The following is a 12,648-nucleotide window of genomic DNA, read 5'->3' as shown; positions in this document are numbered from 1 at the left end:
ATTCGGCCCGTTCGTGAGTAAGTAAATGGGCCCCAAGGAGTACAAATGTTATAATGAATATGTATCAATACACAGAGATTAGGTGCCATGTGGTATGAGACACAGTAGGAGGGATGTCCCTGCCCCGTATAGCTTACAGTCCGAATGTGATAACTCTGTTATCAGAAGTCACTGCAGGAGTAATGAGATGAATTTTTAAAAACTAGCAATTGGTACAGCAAGGGGGATTCTGCTAGATACTGGAGATTTGGGGTGAAGGTTTTCCTTATCCTTCAAATAAAAGAGATACATTACATAAGTATATACCTACCTACTTGCAGGGTCGGACTGGGGGTTGAAGGGCCCACCGGGGCTCCTGCCCCAGAGGCCCTGCAGGTGCCTGCGCCCCCCCCACAGGGGCCCCCCTAACCCCCCTCACAGGGCCCCCCCACCCGACGTCCTCCCCCGAGTGAGTAAATTTAACGCACCAGGGTATGAGCGGTCGGGAGGGGGAATGCCGGCAAGGGTTGGGTCTGGGTTGCCGGGGCCCAGTAGAGCCGGGGCCCACCGGGATTTTTCATGGTGTCCCGGCGGCCCAGTCTGACCCTGCCTACTTGGCAGGCCCGGACTGGCAATCTGTGGTCTCTGACAAATACCAGAGGGGCTGCTGTAAGACGCCATAAACAGTCACTATTTATTGGGCCTGTGGGGGCTGTTTGGTACTTTTAATGCCAGGGCATATTTTGGATCCCAGTCTGGGCCTGACCCTTGGTAAATCTGCATATTAATTCCTGCCATTTATCAAAGGGATCATTATGCAGATGCTAAAAGATCTAGAAATCTAGGAACGTGTATATTTATACTATACTTCTTATGCCCTTTGTATCTCTGCCCTATATACATTACTAGTCAAGTTTGCTTCTTTGCTCCCACCCACTGTTCCATTAAAGAAGGATATATTACCCCATTCTTTTATATACACTAAAACTATATAATTTATGTTCATTTTTTATTTTTTTTAATGTTTTCCTACTGATTTCTAATAATTTTCTCCTAAAATGGAATTTTACTGTAACGTAGGTAGCACTCTTTTTTTTTTAATAAGCTTAGCATTCTGGTGACTTGTTCTGGTGACTTAGTATTCTGGGGACTTGTTCACACTATGATTTTAATTATGGCATCTAGCATGATGTTCCATGTCAGAAAAAATCGCAGTGGCTGGAGAATTGAAAACAAAACAGCAACAACAAAAAAACAATCCCTAGACCAAAGTGAGGTAGACACTTTCATTTTTCCTCCAGTAGATGGCAGTAAAGAGCTACAAAGAACATTTATAGCAAGTGATAGGGAAGATATATGAGGTCATAACTTTTGGCAGGGCAAGGAAATGTGCTGTCCTGTCCACAATTCATGCTATGATCAGCTCTTCTCATTGCTGAGACAGAAAAATATGAAGGAAGTAGGAATTTGTGGCCCCTAAGAATTGCTACATCGAGTGTTTTAGCACCTTTGCTCCCACAACATGACATGTGTAACTGCTATGAATGTCTGAGCTGCAGTAATGCTGAACAAGGCTCAAGGCTCATTCCTGTAACAAGTATCTTACAAAAGACAATGCTCTCTGTGTATAAGAGATATGTAGTTAATGCCACACGCAGGCAGCTCTTGTTATGGGTGCAGGGCCCTGGCACACAAGGCTTGGCAAGAGGTTGATTTATGCAATAACTTTCCCTGCACCCGGGATGTTCTGACCCACACAGGGCACATGCTGTGAACTTGCTGGTTTTCTGCTAAAAGGATTTCGCAATAAAGTGATTTTGTGAAGCCAGTTTGTGTGCTAATAAGTAATGCAACATATCGCTCTGACACTGACCCTATAAATAAATAGTATCAAGGTTGGCTGTGCCATCAAGTTTCATTCTTTTTGTACATTGCACAGCTCATTGATGCAGCACTTTTTGGTAAAGGAAAAGTACAGCTAAATCACATTTCTTTTTATCTGAAAAGATTTTGTCTCATCCACAAATCTAGAAACCTATTATCCAGAAAGCTCTGAATTACAGGAAGGCCATCTTCCATAAAGTGAATTTTAATAAAATAATTGAATTTATTAAAATGAATATCTTTTGATAAAGAATACATTCTGTGTGTGCAGATTCACCCCCGCCCCCCCCCCCCCCCCCCGACTCGGATGGATTCTGTTCTCAAACTAGACTTAGTTATGTTAACTATAGCTTTGAAGACAAAACCACCTATTTGGCAAAGATCTTCTTTTCTGTGCTGTGAACTGATATTTCTGTGCAAGTACACTGGTAAACTTTTGCTCAGAACCCATGTACGTGTCTAATAAACCTTACCTCAAATTACCTCAAATGACTTTCGATATCTGACATTTCCATAACAATTTTTTTCTCTGTAATAATAAAACAGTACCTTGTACTTGATCCTGACTAAGATAAAATTAATTCTTACTGGAGACAAAACAATCCTATTGGGTTTATTTAATGTTTAAATTCTTTTTTTACAAAGTATGAATATCCAAATTACAGAAAGATCCCTTATCATGGAAATCCCAGGTCCTGAGCATTCTAGATACCAGGTCTCATACCTGTTTATAAAAGCCAAAATTCATAATAATATATGAGGGAAAAATCTGTAACAAATGTTTACTAAATCAGTTTTTATAGTTTTAATGATAGATAAAATGTTTTTTTGGCCCATTTCTTCAACTTAATGCTCTTTTTTTAGAAGTGCTAAATGATTCCTGTTTTCTTCTTCTAGAAAGTTTTTATAAATTACAACTTTAGAATAGTTTTCTATAAGAGAGTGTGGCCAGGAATCCCTTTAAAGGAATTCCCCCCTTTTGACACAATCTCATTCAGTTGGGCTTATGTAGAAAATGTGCATAAACACTATATAAACCTCCAGAAATAAATATAAATGTATTTTTTTACACCAACCTAATTCCACAGATTGAGAGGTAACCATAAGAATCTATCTCTGTTATTCAAAAACTGTTCCCAATACCCCTTGGCTGACAGAGTAATGCAGCTGACCCTGTCTTCATTTTGTTCCATTGTGAAGTGCTGGATTCTGGGACTTGAAGTAGCTGTGCGCCATCTCTAATGAAAGACAGGGGGACTTCAATTTCCAGAATCCTTCACTTCACAATGCAACAAGCCGAGAGTCGAATTGCAAATCCGCCTAAAGGTGGCCATACATGGGAAGATTTGCAAATTTGGTGAGGTCGTGAAGCAAGCGTTTCATCTCTCGATATGCCCACCTAAAGGTGGGTGATATTGGGCTAATTCGATCATTTGGCCCTATGGCCAAATGTTCGATTTACAACGGCAGGCATAGGTGCCGTCAGATCAGGGGCCGAATCATCAAGCCCATGTGGTCTCCGATCTGACCAAAAATCAAACCTGCCTGATTGAGATCTACCTGATTTTAGGCCAAATCTTGGTAGGTCTTGGGGTGTCCATACACGGGTAGATAAGCTGCCAAATCTGTCTAAAGGACCCAAATCTTGGACACTTTAAGGATGTTGGGAAATGGTTTGTCATAGTGATGTATGTGTGATGTACATCACAACGTCCCACAATAAAGATCTAGATGAGTCCTTGAATGTAGAGTTGCTTGGCTTGGCTGGCCAAATACAGCCTGGGTGGCAACCCTACTTACAATAGACGTATAGTCTATTGTATCTAGATTCAACATTTGGTCTATCCCTGCAACTTAGATGCTTGCTTTTTAAATATACAGGAAAGAAAATGTGTTTGTAAGTACTAAACATAGCACTGATATCATCTTTCTACTGATGTTTCCAGAATGACTTTGCCCTTGAGAGATCGTTTCCACTGGCAATTACATTTTATCAACTGAAAGCTTCATCAGGTCTTCTTATGTTTCCAGACAAAAGGATAAAGTCATCTTGATAATTCAGGTTGTCATAGAGCGTGTTCAAATGGAGTATGGGACTTCAAGATTTGCTGGTACATTGGAGCTGCTCTTGTGGATAAACTGGACATGAGCCTGAAAGCAGCAGTGCTAGCAATGTCATTCCACTCCGTGGGCAGATGGTTTTTTTTGTAAAGTGGCCACCTCTGGAAATGATTATTTGGACAAAATTTACTGACAAATTAGACATCCTGGGCACAACACACTGTGTGCTGTGTATTTGGTGGAACTGAATGGCCCATGACACTAAATTATAGGGTGATTTTCTTTTATAAGTCTGTGGCACTGTACTTATCACTTTGCCTTGAATAGACTAGGTGACAATTTAAAAAATATTTGAGGCTGACAGAACAGTAACACACTCATTAAAAGAGAAATGTTATGTGGTCACTCCAGCAACAAGAACTACAACAAACTCTCTTCTAATTAGACTCGACAGCCTAGGAACAGAGAAACATGTAATTACCTGAACCCTGTTTACTTCTTTTGTTTAACAATCAATTTGCTGTTATGTATTCATTATGTGTGAGTCTTTAATACTTGTCAGATTAACTTAAACCCACCAAGCAGTGCTACAACATTAGCATGGTTTTTAAATCAAAATTGTTGTACCTGGAACTTTAAGGGATACTGTTGTCGTTATTGCTTGGAAATTTCAGACAGAAGACCAAGTTATTTGCCTGGTGAGACTGGTTTTATGGTAGGCCACATATGTAGTTAAACAAACCTGGAGGGTCAGAGGTTCGACATCACTAATTTATGAAGTTTCTTCCTCCCCTCTGACTAAACCTTGGGCCATAGGATGTTTAAATGACATTACCCCCACACCAACTACCCTAGGAAGTCAGCAGCGGTAGTGGGCACTGTTATTGGCACATATGCATGGTGGTATTATACAGAGGCTGACAGTATATTTCAAGTAAGATATTTCTCACAAAATGGGGAGATGAGGTGCATTGCTATGACAATGGTGTTAAATAACACAATATTTGCTACATATGCACAGGTAGCCTGTCTCCAACTTAAAGCCACTTGATCTTATTAAAATCTGGTACCTGACTATGGGCCCAATAGTTCATGGATTGCACAGGGCCCATTCTGCTTCCAGCCTCATTAATTGGAGCTGAATTTTCAGACTATTGATTTTCCTAGAGGGGCAGCTGTAAGGAGAAAGGGAAGGAGGCCGGGCTAGTTATATTGCCACAAAATTCCAAGACAAATTGTGGACAACTTCCTTTGGGTCAGAAACTTTGATGAAATTTTGATAGATGTGTCCTTTCAACCCCAATAGCTATGCAAGTAATAATACATCCAAACTCAGAGACAACAACCTAATCACACATGGTGTAAAACAGCTACTGGGCCCCCACCCCTCTGAAAAGATGAACTGTTTTGCACAGATATATCCCCTGGGCCCACAACAGCTGCTGGATCTGTTGTTTCTACTGTTTATCTTGTCCTTCTCAAGAATTCTAGGTTTTTGAGACCCAAGTTCTCTACTGCTAGATGTTGCCTACTTTGTGACAAAAATATGTTTGAACAGCTCTGTTTGTTGTGAAATCTGTATGAGATACCATGCTAATACTGCAGCTAGCCATGGGGCATGTAATAAAAGCTCTTGTGGAACCCTTGGCAGTACAGCCAAGAGTTTCTTACGCAATCCAATGTTTATATGCTGCCTCTGCACAAACCTCGATTTGGAAGAATAAGCTTTTAAAAGGAAAAACCATCAGCTTTTTATAGGAGGAATTTAGTTTCCTTAAAAGGGGATCCAAATCAAAAACAAAAATAATGTAAATAGCCAGAGTTCTTTTCTGAGCAATTCACAATTTCTTTTTTACATCACTTTTATACTAATATTTTGCTTCTGGCACAGGAGTTGTGAGCTGCTAAGCTAGGCTGGCTTATCATTAGAGGGTTAAACTATGGGTGCAGGCCAGTGTCTGCAGTGCTTTCAAATCTTAACAAGGAGAGATCTGCACAGTGGCCTCAGGAGATGCTGCCTGTATCAGGCAATTAACCCTTTCGTGGCCGACCTGGAAAAGTAGCTCAGAGCCTCTGTGCCAAAAGCATGATATTTAGCAGGGTAAACTTGTCAAACGATTCCAGTTTAGGTATCCTTAAAGCTACAACCATTGGATAGTATAACAGTCATTCATATATAGGTCTGAAACTATAAGAAAATAATTACCCAAATCTCACCCTAATTGTTCTTTAAACTGGGCTTTTAGGTATATCTAGAATAGGCATTGTCTTCAAATCCTACCCTAACTGGCTTTCAGGCTGGACTCAGAGGCCAACCAGATCCAAGATGGAAAACATTGGCCTACATGGACTACAATTTAGGTAGAGATATAAGAGCATCCCATTTTATATCCAGTCCGGTAGCATTATAAATATTTTTTAGTTGAACCGCATTCTCTAGCTTGTTCATTAATTATTTCATTTCTCTCTTTTCTTCACTCAGTGATGTTATTTGTATAATAAGTAACTATTGTGTCAAAAGCTATTGTGTTAACTGAAACATTAGTTTGCTCAACAATATCTGCAAGTTCACAAGTTCTGTAAATGTGATTCCTTACTATCTTCTTGGGAACTATCTTCTACATCTAGACTGCTCCCAGGCCCTGATATTCTTCTTAAATATGAGTGCCTGTATTTGAACTGGGTTTTAGATATATATATATATACTGTATGTTAATGGACTAACACACTGTTAAGAGAATAGAAATGACAAATGTAAAAAAACCATATCCATATCACAGTACAGATGGTAGTTTAATGTAAAAAGGATTTATTCTCAGAAGTACCAACAATCACTGTATGTAGAATGTACAGGCAGACGATACATTAAACTCCAAAGAGCTTACAATCTGTTTGTACCTGAGGCACTGTGTAATACAGTGATGTGCCCAAGTTTACACTGAGCTGGCACTGGGCTTTAGCACTGATACCTTATTCTGGTTATTCTTCCAAGCCTACTTTCTGTTAGACATAACAAAGGAAACATTTATAATATATTTCTTTTTTATATTGCTTTTGTGCTATAGATTTCCTCTTAATGTCTATTAACCAGCAGAAGATGCATTCTGCCATCACATAACCTGGGATTTACAACAAAACGGCTCTCTACTTCCAGCTAATATTCTGGCAATTCCCTCTCAGTTCTCTGCCTATTTTAACATGAGAGCACTGTGAGAAGGATTTGGCCATTTCCAAGTCAGATGATTGGTATCAAACATAAAGGCAGATACTGTTTTAGAGCTGAATTGCCTCCAGCCTGAAAACAAATTTTCCAATGCGTATTTGTGGTTCTGCAGGCCGTGCCAGTGAGCGAATGCTTGTGTAGTTATGCAGGAAGTCTACACTTCCTGAAACCTGTTATGTGCAAGAAGGACTTATTTGCGTTCCTGGATTCATCTCAGATCACCCAGGTCACTCAGTCAGGTCCCACACAGATATGGGTTTTGCCAGCTGTGTAACTTAATCCAGAAAGACACTAGATAGGGATGATGGGAGTGAGGTAATGTTAAACCCCTAAGAATAACAGCTTAAATAAGGGATAATATAGTGAAGCAGCAGAAATAGAACGATGCAACAGAATTCTACAGATATAGAATATGACAGAATTAAACATAAGTGTAAAGTCACAAAAAGGAAAGTGAATACTATAATGTTTGGAAAGAAAGTAAAAAAACAAATCACAGAAATGCTAAGAAAAGCATTCACAGAAAATGCTAAGAAAGTTAAAATGGGAAAACTCCAGGCCAAGAATGGGTGAAGGGAACATGAAATGAACAGCCATCTTATTTTGCAGATTTCGTCCCAAAATCGAGTTTCTCTGGCTCCACCCAAAGGAAAGTCCTCAGAAAAAAATAACATCCATATAAAAATACATCATCCAATCATGCAAAGAACATAAAATATCGATGTTAGATATATATATCAAAAACATTTCAAAATAAACAGGTATTGCTCAGAATCGCTTTTTTAACCTCTTGCATGAAGACTTTTATGGCACAACAGGAATACATGCACCTCACTGCATTCTGCTGATTTAGGACTCACATAAGATCAGTGTGGTGGTTAATCCCTTATAGCATCAGAAGGAACTGGATCTCTCAGCTTTTCCATAACAGAGCACCTTATCCCGTTCTATAAACGAGAAAGCATGGCCGCACAATATGTTACTATTTGCCATTTTATAGGCTTACTAGAGTGCTGGTGCCAAGTACAGTAATGAGAAGATCATTTTTTGTCATGCCTATTTATTACAACCCTTTCTAAGCAAGAGAAGAATAAAGTTAAAATAATTAACTGCTATGTTGGATCAAAATAAGCAAAGAGAACTATTCCAAAGTCTGTTCATTTTATCATATTGTATTACAGAGACCAAAATCTTGACTCTTGCTGTTTCTTTGCTGGGCACCCAAATTAATCAGTCCACACGGTTCTGTAGTAAACTCCAGCTTTGCCATGTGGTAGTACTTTACAAAGCCTGTGCAAGGCTTACTGCTCAATTGTCCATCCTTAACTAAAGGTCTAAAGAGAGAAACACTTCAGATCAGGAGAATCCATACAGCATTTGGGCAGGTATCGATGTAATACCCAAACCTACTATTATAACAATGCTAACACACTCTTCTACAATGGTCAGTGTTCAACTCCTCTGGATCAGTGTTGCTCCACAAACTGAAGTGTGTTTGATGACACAGGGTAATGACATACATTGCTAGACAGGGCACCATGAGAAGTATGGTGCAAGGATAGAGCACTGAGAGTTTGTTCTAAAATGGTAACTTGTTAAGCTGGAACGATACCTTCCCAGAGTGCAAATGGAAAGGAGCAAAGTGGTCTGGCCTTTTTGGGTATTATTTACACAAAGGCTTCATGATCAGGAGTGCCATTGATTTTCAAGTAAAGTTTAGAATCTTCAATCTTCTGTTTTCTTTGCCGCTCCAGGCTTCTCTTGTAGAAGATGAGGTAGAGTGGGAGACAGAACCCGAACATGCTCACCCCCAATAAGCCAACATTTACCTATGGAATATCAGAGGAAGAATTTGATGTAAAAATTATTATGATACTTTCTGTAGCTTTATGTTAATAAAGGACAGTTTGTGTGCCTTAACAAATAAACAGACCATTTAACATGTGACATTATTCTGTGCCACACTGGGCCGTTTCTCGGACTGCGTAAAATCACAGGCTGAGAAACAGCCCATCTGCTCACATCTGAGCTCTTCTGTGCCTGCACCCAGAGGCACTGCTTTGGCCTAGCCTAGGTGCAGACACATGGAATGGATTTTTAATTCAAAGATGCATACTCTTGTATTTTGGCACCAAAATCCACTCCACATATTTGCATCCAGGGCCGGATTTAACTTCTCGGCGCCCCAAGGCCGCCCCCCCCCCCACGAGTGTGCATGCGCGAACGCACGGCGCCCTCTCCCCCCGAGTGCGCAATCACGATCAATGTGCATGCGCAATCGCACATTTAAACTCCCATACGGAGCAGTGGGGAGAGGTCCCGACTGCTCCGTATGGGAGCCAAATTTAAAAATTCTGTTGCGGCGGGGCGGCATGCTGCCCCTAAACTTGTGCCGCCCTAGGCCCGGGCCTTTGTGGCCTTTCCACAAATCCGGGCCTGTTTGCATCCACGACACACTCTGCCTCTGGGTGCAAATACAGGACAGTGCAGAAATCAGAGGATTGACAGAATCAGCCATGTGAGGCATGAACCTTTAATAGCAGAATCTTGCTTTTATGCAGATTTTTGGCTCTGTGGTTGCTGTTTATGTAGGTTTTTCCTGTAAAGGGGCAGTATAATTTCCAACATGAGCTAAATAATAAGGGTTTGCACTGAACATACTCTTTGTTGGTTTAATCACAGAAAATCTATGGACATTGTTTTTTATTGAGCTAACCAGGTTTATCTGTGCACTAGTTAACTAATTAACTACCTTGGAAGGCCTAAACATGGAGAAGCTTTCCTGATTATATGAAGAAATAACAAAAACCATAGATATTTTATGATGACACTGACAATGGCAAAAATTACAGCTGAATTCATATTGAAAAGGGGGTATACCATAATTTAAATTTATACACTGGGGTGCCATTATTCTTTTCTCTGTTGACAAATGTGCCATAAACAGCATGTAGCACAAAATATATACAAATTTATATGGAAAGATGCTCAAAATTGTATTTGTGTCCTAAACACCTATTAAGGGTGGTGCTTAACATCACTGGACAACAGAGCTGTCATAAAAGTGGGTACTTTTTGGAAAGAGCATATATCACTAGGTGCTCTTCTATGGAGGTTTTTGCTAAATGCTTCTGCTCAAGTAATGTATTTGGTAGAGCCTGTACCTAAATATAAATATATGTATACAGGTTTCTTAGTACTGGTTATATGTTAGGAGACAAAAGCTTAAGGGGGATTGTAATAACAATTGCAAGCAGTGTGTAAAATGGTGCTTTTGTTTAGTGCTGTTCACAATGTAATACTGTTTGCTAAACATTTTATTACTTGCGAATGTTTAGCACCTGCTTGAAGATGGTCTAACTCTTAAAACAAAAATAGATTGACAAGTTTTATTACATACACTGTGCATATGCACAAAACTTTGCAAAACCTACTGTTGCAAGACATGCAAATGGTTCGCAAACTGTATTTTTCTCTTGCGCAAAAGCAAAATTTGTTGCAAAGCTAAAATTTTGCCCCATTGTGAAATTTTTTCCATTAGCAACATATATTACATTCCCCCATATGCACTGATAATGACAAGGAATAGGTAACTTTTAGAAAGATATTGAGCCTCATTTTCTATGCTGCTTTGTGGACAGTTCAAAAATGGGCAATAAAAACATTATACAGAAAAGAAGTTTACAATAGCGAGCAGCTTCAACTCTGTTCAACTCTTGGCTAGTACCTACTGCGTAACCCTGTGTGCCCTACTTGTAATACCCATTAACTCTAAGGTTTCATTAGGTCACTGTGACTTATTTTGCTAATTATTTTGTACCTATGAATAGTGAACAAATTGAAGGTACACTTAAAGATTATAGAAATTTGTACATAAAATTAGTGAATTGGGTGAAAAAACATGTGGAGTTTTACTTTCATTTTGAATGTTCCACATGGCTTGCTTGGCATTTCCAAAATATGTTTGCAGTTCTTGTGAGTGATATTAACCCTTTCTTACCCAAAGTGGATCTCCTTCTAAGGGTCCCATCATTGCCAAGAAGAGGGGCTGTTGTAATAATGCAAAAAGTGCGCTAATGAGAGACTGCAATCCAGTCAAACTGCCAAAATGTGTGGAAGGGTATCTGAAATGATAAAAAGGCAAATTATATGCTAGCATGAAACTCAGAATTTAAAGTAAATACTTTATCTTAGGTGTTCAAAAGAGCGCAGTTAGCACTAAGACAGAGCCTATGTTCTCTGTATCTTGATTACTTACACAGCAGCATAGAGGCCTCCTACAGCCGAATGGATGAATCCTCTGACTATTGTGTGCAAAATGAAGGAAAGGATCTAAGACAAGGAAAAACCATAATGTATATTACTGACCTTCAATAAGCATGAATCTGTAGTTAAAAAAGCACTAGTTAACTTGTCTAACTTGAACTTTATGTAAAAATTAACTATTTTGTGTGTTGCAAAGTTAAAACATGGGTCTACACTACAGATGCAATATGTAGAATCAAACAGCATACATGCCTACCAACTCACCTGTAGGGGTAGGTTATTAATAAGACATGTAATTCCAAATCCCACCAGTAAGAAGTTTGTAAATGCAAAGGCCCTTGTGGCATTTGTAATCTTCTGGATTTGACGATCACGTTTCTTCTTTTTCTTTCCATCTCTTGAAAAAAAAAAGGAACAAATAAGTGAGTTTTTTTAATACATTTGTTTAAATGAATATTTTTTTTGCATAAAAAACAATTACCTAATGAATATAATGCCTCTTGAAATATAATCAATGGCCCATGAAAGCAGTCACTGAAACTACTGCATATTTGCCATATTTATAACAATGGTGTACAATGGTGTACTAAAATGTGCATTTTCAGGGCTTCTTTTTGCACCAAAAAAGCCAGTATAGTTTTAAAGCACAAAGGTGTACATAGTAAAACAGTTTAAGAAATGTATAAATATAGATTGTAAGCTCTACGGGCAGGGCCCTCTATCTTCTTGTGTCTTTGACTCTTAACTTATTGCAACTGTATCTTGTATTTATTGTTTCACTTTGTATTTATCTATTATTATCTTAATAACCCCCTGTTTGTATTAATGTATTCTACTGTACAGCGCTGCGTACATTAGTAGCGCTTTATAAATAAAGATATACATACATACATACATACATGTACATTCTGCAATTATACTAACTATTCATCTTTCTAAGCTTGGCTTCTTGCCTAATTCAAATGAATAACAGCAATGCCATAAACCCCTGGGAAACAGTAACATACCAGAACTTCTACAAACATATTTGATGCACAAAAGTGAATGGCGTTATCTTACACACATTTGTAAATGGCTATCGTATAGCATGGCCTACAGACCCGGTGACTATTCGACGCCAGTTCTAAAAATGCAAAAAAACTATGTATATAAATATATGTGCACTGTGTGTAATACGTCTTATTTCACAATAACAGGAAGAGTCTGTCAGGAACGTCTTCTAAGATAAGATAAAA

The 12,648-nt window shown here is 38.9% G+C and overlaps 1 protein-coding gene across 2 annotated transcripts in view; it reads right to left on the bottom strand.

Annotated features, from left to right (window-relative positions):
- Window positions 1–6,687: 6,687 nt before the first annotated feature.
- The window catches only part of slc43a2 (solute carrier family 43 (amino acid system L transporter), member 2), a 44,410-nt gene continuing 38,449 nt past the window's right edge, over window positions 6,688–12,648 (bottom strand). Inside the window, exons 12-15 of one of the 2 annotated variants that reach the window (XM_012956282.3) lie at window positions 11,678–11,810; window positions 11,406–11,479; window positions 11,148–11,271; window positions 6,688–8,976 (exon numbers count right to left, since the gene is read on the bottom strand). In XM_012956282.3, coding sequence (XP_012811736.1) covers window positions 8,815–8,976; window positions 11,148–11,271; window positions 11,406–11,479; window positions 11,678–11,810 — 493 coding nt within the window. In that variant the 3' untranslated portion in view covers window positions 6,688–8,814. 2 annotated transcript variants of the gene reach the window in all.

Source organism: Xenopus tropicalis, chromosome 2, assembly GCF_000004195.4.
Source record: "Xenopus tropicalis strain Nigerian chromosome 2, UCB_Xtro_10.0, whole genome shotgun sequence".
NCBI lineage: Eukaryota > Metazoa > Chordata > Amphibia > Anura > Pipidae > Xenopus > Xenopus tropicalis.
Note: the sequence above shows the minus strand (reverse complement) of the source record. Positions and strands in the feature narration are given on the sequence as shown.